At 42.8% G+C, this 14,554-nt stretch overlaps 1 protein-coding gene across 3 annotated transcripts in view; it reads right to left on the bottom strand.

The window, feature by feature from the left end:
* Positions 1-14,554, bottom strand: part of CFAP53 (cilia and flagella associated protein 53) — a 77,474-nt gene that overhangs the window by 10,122 nt on the left and 52,798 nt on the right. For all 3 annotated transcript variants that reach the window (XM_024132193.3, XM_028480141.2, XM_028480140.2), the window contains 2 exons: positions 2,679-2,895; positions 975-1,077 (listed from right to left, as the gene is read on the bottom strand). In XM_024132193.3, the coding sequence (XP_023987961.1) occupies positions 975-1,077; positions 2,679-2,895 (320 nt within the window). The remainder of the gene's footprint in view (positions 1-974; positions 1,078-2,678; positions 2,896-14,554) is intronic.

The raw sequence follows: 14,554 nt of genomic DNA on the forward strand, positions 1-14,554 counted from the left end.
GTTATACTCCAATAAAGATGTTTAAAAAAAAAAAAAAAAGAAAAGAAAAAAAGATGTTAAAATAAGAAAAAAATAAAAGTTGGGCAGGGAAGAGAGTTGTTATTCATTAAATTCCCCTCACATCTCCAACGACAGACTTTTCAAAAGTGAGAAGGAAGGACCTCCAGAGCAGAAGAAGTAGAGGAAGTCAGTAGGGTAGGCCAGATATTGTTGGTGGTGGCCCCAAAGTAACAATAGGCTCAGGTATATAAACCATACTCTTCCTATAAAGAAGAGAGCTTATTTCTATGCACCAAATGTGGGTGAGCCGGGGAACAGGCCCTAGGGACAGGGAGGGTGACCAGCAATTAGAGGAGCCAGGTCCTCTTTCTCCACCACACTGGTCACCTGAATTGGGTGTCATAGTCATCGGTGGGAAGGGACTGCTATGATCTGAGAAAGGCTGCAAGGAGGCATCAGCTAATTTTCTCTACCTGAGCCTGATTATGGTGATCAGATGAACACTTGCCCGAGGAGGGAAGTGGTACATCTCAAAGCACCCAGGGCACTTCAGTTTTCCAGCTCAGCGAGGCTACAAAAAATCTTCCTGGGACATTTTCATGGAATCATAACCCCATAAGCCATTTCTGTTAATCTAACTAATTAGGTCATGCTGTATTTCTGGGTTTATTTCATGGGGGGAAAAACTTATTTCATTACGATTTAGGGTTGATACCTACTTTATAAAAATTGTTTCTAATTTGTTTTATTTTTTAAGATGTTTATCCAGTTTAATACCTAATGTGTATAATTAGAATTACACAATGTACAGAATTTAATTTTACCAAAATGGTTGTTGCTTATCTTTATATGAAATTTTATAAACTGAATTGAGCTTTTAGGACAAATATAATACTGATGTAAAATAACATCAATAATACATGAATTATGGCACATTGTCCTCTATGCTAATAATAAAGAAAACAAAATCATACCTTGTAAAATCCTCCCTCTCTTCACGGTTAAGCTCTTTAAGACCTTCATTTATGCGTTCCTGTTCCATAGCACGTTCTTCCTGTTCTTTTGCTTTTCGTTGCACTAAGAAAGACAAAAGTAATTTTTGCTGAATGACTTTCTCAGAAGACTTGCTGACATCTTTTGGGGCATCGATGCCATATTGGCTTTAGAAAGGCAGAGCTTAGAATCACTGGGCTGGATCTTAGCTTAATAAGGTAGAAGTAGTCATCTCCATTAAGGAAAGAATAGGGTTTAGATTCATATGTGCTGCAACCTACAGAGATTTTCTCTTAATCATTTGTCTTTGAAATCTATGATCAGCCTTTTTCATACCAGATTACTACTGTTTGAACACTTCTCACCTTTCTCTTCTTGAGGACAAACAGTTCTATTGCCATTTATATTAATAGGGGATTTTATTTATTACAAAATAAGTATTGGAAAAACAGTATGTAAGTCTCTTATAAATTAAATAAGGAAAACTTAAACAACCAAGTAGGTAAAAAAATGACAAAGAGAACAGAGTTCACAAAAGAATAAATAAAACCAGGCAATATACATATAAAATGTGCATATCTTTGGTCCCAAATCCATTTACAGGAATTTATCTTAATCATATATGAGCCAAAAAACCTATGTACAGAGATAGTAACCTGCAATGCTAACAGAGCAGGAAAAAGATTCAAAACAAGCTGAAGGTCCACTAGCTGTGTTTAGGTAAAATAAATTATGGTCCATTTTTATAATGGATTTCTAGGCAGCATTACAAATCTTACAATTGAAGAAAAATAACCTGGAAAAATGTTTATGATAAGTGGGAAATGCAGGCTGTAAATATATATATATACAACAAGATCCTAATTTGTGAGGGGAAATGACATACATAATAAAAATACTGGAAGGAAATACAGGAAGTTGTGAATAGTAGCTATTCCTGGGTGGTGCATTATGGCTGATTTTATTTCCTTGTTTATAAATGGTTCCAAATACTTAATTTTCCATGTTTTCTCAATATATTCTAAAACATTTATCATGGGAGAATACAGAAATCATTTTATCATAGAAGCTTTCTTCTCATTTCTTAAAACTCCATCTAATATTGGCTTAACAATGTTCAACTGCCATTATAATTCCTGGAGTGGAGAATTAATCAATGGAACCAAGATGAGCTTTCTCTTGCAAAGACAGCTAGTGTGAAGTCCATAGTACCCTACTAGTAAATGTTTACATCTGGGTATAGAAATCCTCTCAACAAATATTTCCTTCTGTGACCAAGCACTAAAGCTGAGGGAATTCAGTGGTATGCTAAGAGATGTGAACAAGCAATGGTGAGAAACCCAGATAGAAGATTTATTATGAATAGAGGAACACAGAGGGCCTCTTAAGGAATGAGATATTTGAGCTGGCCTGGAAGGATGTCCAGGATTTCTCAAGATCAAAAGCATCATAGGGAGAGAAAACTACCCAAGCAAAGGCATGCAGGTATGGACGTATGGAGACACCTGCAGAAAGATATTCAAGTATTCAATTAGGTACGGTCCCTGCAAAGCAGGGATCTTGCCTTAATCCTTTTTACATTCTTCATAGTATTTCACACATAATACTTATTTAATAAATATTTTGGTTGCTACTTATATTGAATTAAGGCCCAAATATAATATAATTATAATTCATTTCCTTACATTTTTCTTGAACTTGCAGTTTTCTTGTACACATGACCTCATTCAAAAGTTGTTTTCTTGCTTCCTTTTCAAGTCTCAGCTCCTTGTCCTTCTCAGCAAACTTCTTTTCCTTCTCTTTCTCTAACATTCTGTCCAGTTCTTTCTCTTGAGCTTTTTCTTCCTCATGCCGTTGTGCCAAGTACTGATGATATATCTTCTGTTCTCTTATCATATCTTCCTACATAACACAAAAATTACCTCATGTTGTTAAAACTTTTAGGTGCGATAATGATATAGAGGATAAGTGTTAAAATAATCTTTTAGAGCTACAATTCCAATATTTCAGAGTTACATACATTTAGAAACATTTACAGATATTGTAAAATATTATTTCTGGGGTTTACTTAAAAATGTTCGGGGTGGGGCTTCCCTGGTGGTGCAGTGATTAAGAATCCGCCTACCAATGCAGGGGACATGGGTTCGATCCCTGCTCCGGGACTATCCCACATGCCGCGGAGCAACTAAGCCCATGCGCCACAGATATGGAGCCTGTGCTCTAGAGCCCGCGAGCCACAACTACTGAGCCCACGTGCCACAACTACTGAAGCCCACGCGCCTAGAGCCTGTGCTCCGCAACAAGAGAAGCCACTGCAATGAGAAACTTGCGTGCAAAAACGAAGAGTAGCCCCCGCTCGCTGCAACTAGAGAAAGCCCACGTGCAGCAACAAAGACCCAATGCAGTCATAAATGAACAAATAAATAAATAAATTTATTTAAAAAAATTTCAGGTGACAGTGGGGAATGGGTGGGAGGGACAGATGAAACAAGAATAGCCATTGGTTGATGGTTGTTGAAGCTAGGAAATTGACGCATGGGGGTTCATTGTACTATTCTTTGCATCTGTTTGAAATGTTTTATAACACATTTTTGAACAGTTCAAATAGTAATTCAAATACTTTCTCAAAGTGTTTCTCAAAGAAGTTCCCAAATAATTTTCAATTATACAACTTTATTTTCATTTATTTTAATTTAGGTAGATGAAATATCAACCTGATAAAATAAGTCACTACTATTATTACAGCACTGTCTCTGACCAGAAGATGAGTTAGTTGATAATTTACAACAGCAAATGTCAATCTTAGCTACACTTTGAAATCACCTGGGGAGCTTTAAAAAGTATTAAGTCTCACCCCTCGAGATTCCTATCTAAGGGATAGCTTTTAAGTTCCCCAGGTTATTTGACTGTGCAGCTAAGGCCGTGAACTAGGCTTTATAACACAGGTAATTTCAGTTGGCTTCTGTCTTTCATGGTATTATATTTGTGCTGTTCGATCCAATCTCTGATCTGATCTCTTTCGAGAATATCACAGATTTGAGGTAGAACTAGCAAGATCTGAGGGTGTAGGTGCACCCTCAGAATGGCTTGTATACATAGTTTCATACTTTGGAGAACAATTTAACAAAAGAAGCGCAAACCTTATACTCTGAAAACTAAGAAGTATTACTGAAAAAAATTAAAGAAGACCTAAATAAATGGAAAGATATCTGTTGTTCATGGATCAGAAGACACTATTGTTAAAATGGCAATTATCCCCAAATTGGTCTATAAATTCAAAATAATCCCTATCAAAATCTCAGTTGGTTTCTTTGCAGAAATTGACAAGCTGATCCTACGTTCAAATGGAAATTCAAGGGAGCTGGAATAGCCAAAACAATTTGAAAAAGAAGAACAAAGTTGGAAAACTCACATTTCCTGATTTCAAACTTACTACAAATCTATAGTGATCAAGACATGATATTGGTGTAGGAATGGATATATAGATTAATGGAATAGAACTAAGAGTCCAAAATAAACCCTCACATTTACTGTCAATTGATTTTTGACAAGAGTGCCAAAACAATTCAGTAGAGGAAAAATAGTCTCTTCAACAAATGGTGCTGGGACAACTGGATATCCACATGCGAAAGAATGAAGTTAGGCCACTACCTCATACCATATACAAAAGTTAACTCAAAATGGATCAAAGGCAGGTACTTCTCTGGCAGTCCAGTGGTTAAGACTTCACCTTCCCATGCAGGGGGTGTGGGTTCAATCCCTGGTCAGGGAGCTAAGATCCCACATGCCTCGTGGCCAAAAAAACAAAACATAAAACAGAAATAATATTGTAACAAATTCAATAAAGACTTTAAAAAAGCTCCACATCAAAAAAATCTTTTTAAAAAATGGATCAAAGGCCTAAACATAAGAGCTAAAACTATAAAACTTTAAGAAGAAAACAGGACATCTTCATGACCTTGGGGTAATAAGAGTGTTTTAGATATGACACCAAAAGCACAAGCAACAACAGAAAATATAGATAAATTTTACTTCATCAAAATTTAAAACTCCTGTACTTCAAGGGACACCATCAAGAGTGAAAAGGCAACCCACAGAATGAGAAAAATATTATTTACAGATCACTTATGTGATAAGGGATTTGTACCTAGAACATAAAAAGAACTCCTACAACTCAATAATAAAAAGACAGCCCAGTTAAAAACTGGGCAAATAACTTGAATATACTTCTTAAGACTTCAGTAGCCTTTATATAGATTACTCCAAGGAAGATATATAAATGGCCAATATGCACAGAAAAAGAGGCTCAGCATTATTAGTCATTAGGGAAATGCAAATGAAAACCACAGTGACATACTACTTTAGACAAACTAGGATGGTTAAAATAAAAAAGACAGACAATAACAAATGTTAACAAGCATGTGGAAAAATCAGAACCCTCCTAAGTATGTGAGAATGTGAAACAGTGAAGCCACGTTGAAAAACAATTTGGTGATCACTCACAAGCTTAAACATAGAGTCAGTAATTCTACTCCTAGGTATATGCCCAAGAGAAACAAAAATATACGTCCAAACAAAAATTCACATATGAATGTTCACATTAGCATTATTCATAATAGCAAAAGAGTAGAAACAACTCAAATGTGCATCAACTGATAAATGTATGAACAAAATGTGGTATATCCATACACTGACATATTATTCAGCGGTATAAAGGCATAAACTACTCATACAGGTTACAACATGGATAAGCCTTGAAAACATTATGCTGAGTGAAAGAAGCCAGTCAGAAGATCCCACAATATATTATTTCATTCATATGAAAGTCCAGAATAGGGAATCAATAGAGACAGAAAGTCTATTAGTAGTTGCTTAGGATTGGGGGTGGAGGGAGGGGAAGAGGGAAAATGGGGTAATAAAAATGTTCTAAAATCAACTGTGGTGATGGTTGCACTAAAATCCATTGAAATGTACACTTTATTTTATTTTATTTATTTATTTTTTTGTGGTACGCGGGCCTCTCACTGCTGCGGCCTCTCCCGTTGCGGAGCACAGGCTCCGGACGCACAGGCTCAGCGGCCATGGCTCACGGGCCCAGCCACTCCGCGGCATGTGGGATCCTCCCGGACCGGGGCACGAACCCGTGTCCCCTGCATTGGCAGGCGGACTCTCAACCACTGCGCCACCAGGGAAGCCCGAAATGTACATTTTAAATGGTGAATTGTATGTTTTATGAATGATACCTTAATGAAGCTGTTAAGAAATTAATAAAAAAGATCCAATTGAGAAGAAAAAGCTCAATAGCAAAAATAGTAAGAAAGAAAGAAAGAAAGAAAGAAAGAGAAAGAAAGAAGAGAGGGAAAAATCAAATAAGCAATCCAATTAGAAAATGGGCAAAAGACATCAGAAGACATTTGGTTGAAGAGGATATACAGATGGTGAAGAAGTACATTAAAAGTTGATCAACATCATTAGCTATTATGGAAATGCAAATTGAAAACACAATGAGGTTGGCTGGAGGCTCAGTGTGGACTGCTCTGAGTTAAAAACTCTAAGGGGACCCAATCATCCAGGGGGACCCCACACTTCTGTGAGTTTTACCTCCTGTAAACTCACAAAACCTTACCTCAGGTTCTTACAGTAAATATCAGAGAAAAATCTCCTCGTGCTTATGGCAAGGGGAGGGGAAAATGAACCATTCTGAAATACACCAAAGCATTCTATTCTTCTTAATAAGGTTTGCCCTCAGGAGAAAGTATTTAACCAGAGCCTAACCTGCTGGGGTTTTATCAGAGCCTCACTGACCTGGGGGAAGGGAAACACCCAACTCTAGGCAACCTCTAGCCTTCCATGTGGGAAAAGGGAAACACCATAATCGAGGCTTCCAATGACCAGGGAGAGTCCAAACCCAAAGGCACTAACCCTAAAGGTATAGAAAGAGAATCCCTTCCCCTGCTTACTTGGATTTTTAACGCTTGGCACTGAGATCACCCTTCTACTGCAGTTATTACCACAAAGGTTCAAAGCCAATGGAAAACACTAGATGAGGCCTGACTCCCTCTCTGTAAGACTGGTATGGGTCAATGGATCTATCACTTCTTTGAACAGAGCAACCCAGATGACCTAGATTTCACCTCCAATCCTGAAGAGGCCCTAATTGACCCCAAATCCAGATAATTCTTCTTACAGGGTGTCCCCCTCAAATTACGAGGCCATGTTCCTCCACTCTGTGAGGGATTCAACCTGGCAGAGGCTCGGCATGGCCACTGAGGCCTCACTGTTAAAATGGAAATGGCACCTTCAGAAAAGGGCTAAATCTGATATCAAGGGTCTTTCCAAATTACAGGAAAGTGGTTTCCCCATGCCCAGCCCCTTACTCACTGACATTGAGGTGCAACTAGTGGCACCCTCATGCCAGCCCATCTAGTAGTTTGGGGAGGCCCTTGCAAACAACATCTGACATGGAAAGGGAGTTGGTATTCTTCACCATTGGCAGTACCACCATTGTACACATAGGCCATGGCACATCCCTAGTATAGGACAGCTCTCTTGATTCGGCCCAACTGGCAGAGTTAGAGGCAGTGTACCTTGATCTACAACAGATCATAAAAATGAGACTTCTAAGGGCACATATTTTTCCCTCACTCCTGGGAGGTAGCCAATGGATTCACAGTCTAGTCTGGACAAAGGCAAAAGGATAATTTCATGATTCAGGGAAAGCCCATCTGGGGTGCCTCCATTTGGAAAGAAATAGCCAACTCACACATGCCAATTAGGGTCACTCGTCTGTGCACACACACACACAGCAAACACCAGAAGCATATAGTAACATTACAGACTCATCTAAATTACATGTATGAGCCCCCTCCCGGAGTACCAAAAGCAACCCTGGACACAACTATTCCTCAGTGCCATACCCACTAGCAGAGTGGGCCCATATTATATCAGGCCATAGGGGAGTGACAGCACTTACTGACTGGGCATACAGGTGTATGCCCTTTACTCCAGCTCTAGCCAAAGAGGTAGTAGATAATTGCTTCCTTTGCTCCCGAACAAAACTCTGGAAAGATGCTTGGTGGGGACACATGCCCCAAGCGACAGACTCTACTTCAGATGGCATATGGAGTTTATCAGGCTGCTGTTGCCCTCCACAAGACCTAACAGGTATGCAAACACCATCATTCATACCTTCACTGGATGTCTGCTGGCTGCTTCCCATTATGTGACCTCCTTCTTAATCAAGTATGTGCTCAGCCCCTTTGCCCCACCAAATATAGATTCAGAACAAGGTACCCATTTCACCTCCCAAGTTGTTCTGTCATGGGCTCTAGAATATGGAATCTTGTGGAATTCTACTTAGCTTACCAGCCTCAAGCAGCTGGACTTACAGAAAGGCACAATGGCCTACTCATAGATATATTCCTCAAGCTCTTATACACTATGTTGTTCCCCAAATGGACAAGAAATTTGGCCCCAGGCTCTAATACTACTTAATTCCCAGCCTTCATGTCTCTAAACGCCTCCATACGTACTACCAGTCTCCTCCAAAGACTCCCCCGTTAGTACTAAAAGGGAACCTCCAATCCTTTGACATTAGAGAGGATGCCATTCACATCCACTCACCAGGTGAATACTCCCCTTACCGTTTTGATTATTCCATTGTCTCTCTGTCTTCCACACGCTGGCAACCCAGTCAAGGGAAGATTATGCAATATGATCCTCTTATAATTGAAAGCCTGAGAGGACAAATCCCTACCAAATTGCTTAGAATCATGATTATACAGATTTTACTGACCCAGAAGATGACTCAGTATCAGTCACGAACCTAGAGCCACCAGCTACGACTCATTATTTGGGTTATAAAGGCTGGTTAATTAAAACAAATTCATCACAAATTTTGCTGGAGATTGAAATTATAGCTCCAGGACCCACTAGCTGAACTGTGTGGATCTCAGAGAGAGGAAAAGTGGCCCTCAACCTAGTGGTTGCCAACCACATTAGGAAATGAAATCCAAAAAGGACCCTGGGATCTAGCAGCCTCTATCAGCAGATGTGGGCTGGGTCCCTACCTAACCTTAGATGAAAAGGTAAATGACCTCATGCTCCAAAGCAACTATACCCCACCTTTGGTCAGTATCCAGATTGCTGGCCCCAAAGGAGGCCTCTGAAATCAGTCAAATGTAACTGATCTTAGATGTGCCTATTACTCTTACTGTGTACAGCATGGATAATAGGATTGCCAGTAGACCCCTCAGGCCTAACCATGTCCCAGGAGATATGCTGGAACAAAACCAGGCAGGGGCGCAACTGGATAGCAGAGCACCAGGTGCTGCCAGGCCCTGTTAGAAGATTTTCTGCCAGTTTGCCAGCAGGCATGGATTCTGACCCAGAGTTCACCTCCCTCTACATTAATGGTGTCAGTAGAAGCTATGCTTAAATGAGTCACTCCCTTTTATACCATGCCTCAAATTATATCCCAGGCAGAATGGCCCTGCCAATGTAACCAAATCAGACTCCTCTGGCTGGCAGGTTCATGGTCTAATGATCTTATTATAGTTTTAATGGGGTGATCTCTGCATTACAAAGCTACCATCCACAAAATGTCCCTAGGACTAGCCTATCATCGTGCCCAGAATCTATACCCATTGTGGTTGGAGTCCCCACAAAGCTTGGTCATGGACACCAAGTGTTCCTTTGCAGGGTATGCCCCTGATGACCCAGTGGAGTTCACTGAATCTGCTCAACTAGTAGTAGAGTGCATACTTGCAGTTTCATCCTGAATCAGGCCTCTACCATTTAAACTCAGAACTTAACACCAACCAGCCATCCTACCCTTCATGACTCTCCACCTGGGAAGAGGCTAGTGTAAGGCTAGTGCAAGCTAGCCTCTGTCACCCCGAAGCATACCAGCTCCACAGAGAACATAGCCCCAGACCAAGGGCTCACTGCTGGACATGACTGCACCTCAGGTGACAACACAACAACCTAACAGAACAAAGAGGGAGACAACGTGCCCCAACCTCATTGGATGTTGGGACTTTTGTCTCCCAGATACCCTTCACACCAGGGGGTGATGATTGTGGTGACTGTTAACCTCAAGGCTGTTGAAATCAAGCAGGACCCTATGGGACCTTCCCGGTCACAGAGCTCTCTGTGTCCCCCTGCTTCTTTTTTGTAGGAAAAGCTTTGGTGTCCTCATCCTCTTGAGTTTTAAAGACCAGGCTCAATAAGTTAATAATTAGAGAATCGGGGTAATGCAGAAACAAAGAAAAAGCAGTCAAGCCAGAAAAGTAATAGTAACTTAAACAATAAGTCAGCCATAAAACAGAGTCACAGGACTGTGGTTCCTCCCTGAGGGATATAGATAGCAATCTGATACACACTCTTGAGTTGTTTTTATAGACACGAGCACCCGTCAGATCCTGACCACCAGCACACAGACCCCTGACTATAGGAGAGACCCCCAACTGTGGGGAGCCAGAAGACTGATGATTTAGATTCCTGAAACATCATCCTGTTGCCTCACCACCCACCAATCAGAAAACAGTGCACAAGCGGATCATGTTCCCCATGACCCGCTCCCTCACTTTGTCTTTAAAAACTCATCCTTGAAAGCCATCAGGGAATTTAGGTCTTTTGAGCATGAGCCACCTGTTATCCTTGCTTGGTGCCCTACAAATAAACACTGTACTTTCCTTGACCACAACCCAGTGTCAGTAGATTGGCTTTGCTGCACATGTTGGGCGAGCCGACCCAAGTGCAGTTCGGTGACAGTGACTGTTAACCTCAAGGCCAAGTTGCAAAAACGCCTCCAGGTGATCAACCCAGAAGACCCTACAGAGTATTAATTTCCTGAAATAGCTAACTGCTTGCCTCATGAACCTTGCCTCTATAAAAACCCTTGAAAATCTATAAGTCCCCTACTGACTGCCTGGCAGCATTAGACATCATTTCACCTTTATGGCAAGCCAAACAATGTATTCTAAGCTATATGAGCCACAATGAGGCACCTCTAGCTTGACTGACCTGCCTAGACCCTATGGTCAGGGAATTCTCAGTGCTGTGTTCCCTGCTCAGTGTACTAGATTACAGCGTTTGCTTTCTACCTGATGTATCCACAACAGACCTACTCCCCTCATTATTCCCAGGACCACCACCACTGCCAGAACATCCTCCGTACCCAAAAAGCTACCTCCACACCTCTCTACATCTCATCCACAACTCCTCCCTGTTGCATGCCACGACCCTGCCCCACACCACAACCCCGGATCCTATGTGACAAATATATTCATACAAACCTGCAAGGTGGCAGCCCAGGCCTTGCAAGTAAAAAGATGTTGGGTTTGTGAGCACTCAGGGCAAGATGTACAGCCCCATGTCACTAGGTATCCTAGAGCTCTTCCTAGTTATCAGACCCTTGTGCTAATTCCCTCCAAAATACCTCGAGCCTCATTTAGGCTGGACCAAACCCCTAATCTAGACCCTACACATGGCACCCTGTGGGTAGGCATCAAAGTAACTGCAGTACTTTCTGAGGGCTACCAACTATACTCAAACACAAAGGCTGGACCTCACCCTGTATACTCATCGCCTCTTAATGATGTGGATCTGACTCAAGGGGCTGGAGCAGGTCTACTTGACTCTGCCCAGTCTACAGGCTATCCATGGAGATGATCCCTATTATTGTAACATTGTTACAGGTCAACCTCCAGACGTCAAGAGATGCAGGTCATGCTTAATATCACTAAAGTATTTCAACAAATTCCCACATTCCGAGGTCCCCGATTTGTTCTCATGGCTCTCGACATCCACCTGAGGGCGATGGCTAAGAACTGGATTCCAAACAATAGCAAGTCTATTTATCATAGGCTTTATCATTATTGCCTTGGTTAAATGTGCCTTAAGGTGGCTTCAGAAAACAATACTGGGACTTCCCTGGCGGTCCAGTTGTTGGGACTCCGTGCTTCCAATACAGGGGGTGCAGGCTTGCTCCCTGGTATGGGAACTAGGATCCCACATGCCATGCGGCACGGTCAAAAAAAAATTTTTTTTTAAAAAGAAAGAAAACAATACCTATGTCCTTTAACATATCCACTACACAAGTGATTGTTATTCCTGATGACAAGGCATCACAGGATAGATTGTCAAGAGTTTAGCTAAGCTACTCTACTGCATCGCTGCCTCTAAATCCATTTTGTTTGGCTAAGTACCCTGCAGGGATCTTAAATTGACACGCCCTCATGCAAGTGCACGCTCTAGATAGCAGTCCACAGAGTCACAAGCTAATGTAAGTTCCTAATACGACTTCCCCAACAGCCCCTGTGATCAACAGTGCCCCACCTCCCAACATCTTCGCCTTATATACCTCTTAGATAAGACCCCTGTGGGGCTTACTGAAATCCCACACTTTTGTTTTGAGTTGACCAATCCAGCCTTAGCCTGGGAACCGCAAAGTACTCCACCCATGGATCCTAACAAAGGCATGTGCCTCAGGTCCTGCCTCTCTCTGTCTGCACTCTGCTTTGACTACCATCTGTGGTCCCTGAAGGCATGCCATGTACTTCCTCTAGAATATATATATAAATATACACACACGTATATACATATATGCACACACACATACATATAAGGAAAGAAGAAGACCTAAAATCAATAATCCACGGAGGAGCTTCAAGATGGCGGAAGAGTGAGACCCGGAGATCACCTTCCTCCCCACAAATGCATCAGAAATACATCTACATGTGGAACAACTCCTACAGAACACCTACTGAACGCTGGCAGAAGACCTCAGTCCTTCCAAAAGGCAAGAAACTCCCCACGTATCTGGGTAGGGCAAAAGAAAAAAGAAAAAAGAGACAAAAGAATAGGGACGGGACCTGCACCAGCGGGAGGGAGCTGTGAAGGAGGAAAGGTTTCCACACACTAGAAGCCCCTTTGCGGGCAGAGACTGCGGGTGGCGGAGGGGGGAGCTTCGGAGCCATGGAGGAGAGCGCAGAAACAGGGGTGCGGAGGGCAAAGCGGTGAGATCCCCGCACAGAAGACCGGTGCCGACCAGCACTCCCCAGCCTGAGAGGCTTGTCTGCTCACCCGGGGGGGCGGGCGGGGGCTGGGAGCTGAGGTTCGGGCTTCGGAGGTCAGAACCCAGGGAGAGGACTGGGAATGGCGGCGTGAACACAGCCTGAAGGGGGCTAGTGCGCCACAGCTAGCCGGGAGGGAGTCCGGGAAGAAGCCTGGAGCTGCCGAAGAGGCAAGAGACTTTTTCTTGCCTCTTTGTTTCCTGGTGCGTTAGGAGAGGGGATTAAGAGCGCCGCGTAAAGGAGGCCCAGAGACGGGCATGAGATGCTAAGGCTGCGGCTGCCGCCACTTAGAGAAGCCTGTGTGCGAGCATGGGTCACTCTCCACACCTCCCCTTCCCGGGAGCCTGTGCAGCCCGCCACTGCCAGGGTCCCGTGATCCAGGGACAACTTCCCCGGGAGAACACACAGAACACACGGCACGCCTCAGGCTGGTGCAACGTCACGCCGGCCTCTGCCACCACAGGCTCGCCGCGCATCCGTACCCCTCCCTCCCCCCGGCCTGAATGAGCCAGAGCCCCCGCTTCAGCTGCTCCTTTAACCCCGTCCTGTCTGAGCGAAGAACAGATGCCCTCAGGCGACCTACACGCAGAGGCAGGGCCAAACCCAAAGCTGAACCCCAGGAGCTGTGCCAACAAAGAAGAGAAAGGGAAATTTATCCCAGCAGCCTCAGGAGCAGCGGATTAAATCTCCACAATCAACTTGATGTACCCTGCATCTGTGGAATACCTGAAGAGACAAGAAGTCATCCGAAATTGAGGAGGTGGACTTTGGGAGCAACGATATATGTTTTTTTCCCTTTTCTCTTTTTGTGAGTATGCATGTGTATGCCTCTGTGGGTGACTTTGTCTCTATAGCTTTGCTTTTACCATTTATCCTAGGGTTCTGTCTGTTTTTTTCGTTGTTTTTTACTTTAAAAAAGTTTTTTTTCTTAATATAATTATTCTTTATTTTTATTTTAATTATTTTATTTTATTTTACTTTATTTTATTTTACCTCTTTCTTTCTTTCTTTCTTTCTTTCTTTTTTTTCTCCCTTTTATTATGAGCCGTGTGGATGATAGGCTCTTGGTGCTCCAGCCAGGCATCAGGGCTGTGCCTCTGAGGTGGGAGAGCCAAGTTCAGGACACTGGTCCACAAGAGACCTCCCAGCTCCACGTAATATCAAACAGTGAAAATCTCCCAGAGATCTCCATCTCAACACCAAGACCCAGCTCCACTCAACGACCAGCAAGCTACAGTGCATGACACCCTATGCCAAACAACTACCAACACAGGAACACAACCCCATCCATTAGCAGAGAGGCTGACTAAAATCATAATAAAGCCACAGACACCCCAAAACACACCACCAGACGTGGACCTGCCCACCAGAAAGACAAGATCCAGCCTCATCCACCAGAACACAGGCACTAGTCCCCTCCACCAGGAAGCCTACACAACCCACTGAACCAACTTTAGCCACTGGGGACAGACACCAAAAACAAC

Source organism: Physeter macrocephalus, chromosome 19 (genome assembly GCF_002837175.3).
Source record: "Physeter macrocephalus isolate SW-GA chromosome 19, ASM283717v5, whole genome shotgun sequence".
Taxonomy (NCBI): domain Eukaryota; kingdom Metazoa; phylum Chordata; class Mammalia; order Artiodactyla; family Physeteridae; genus Physeter; species Physeter macrocephalus.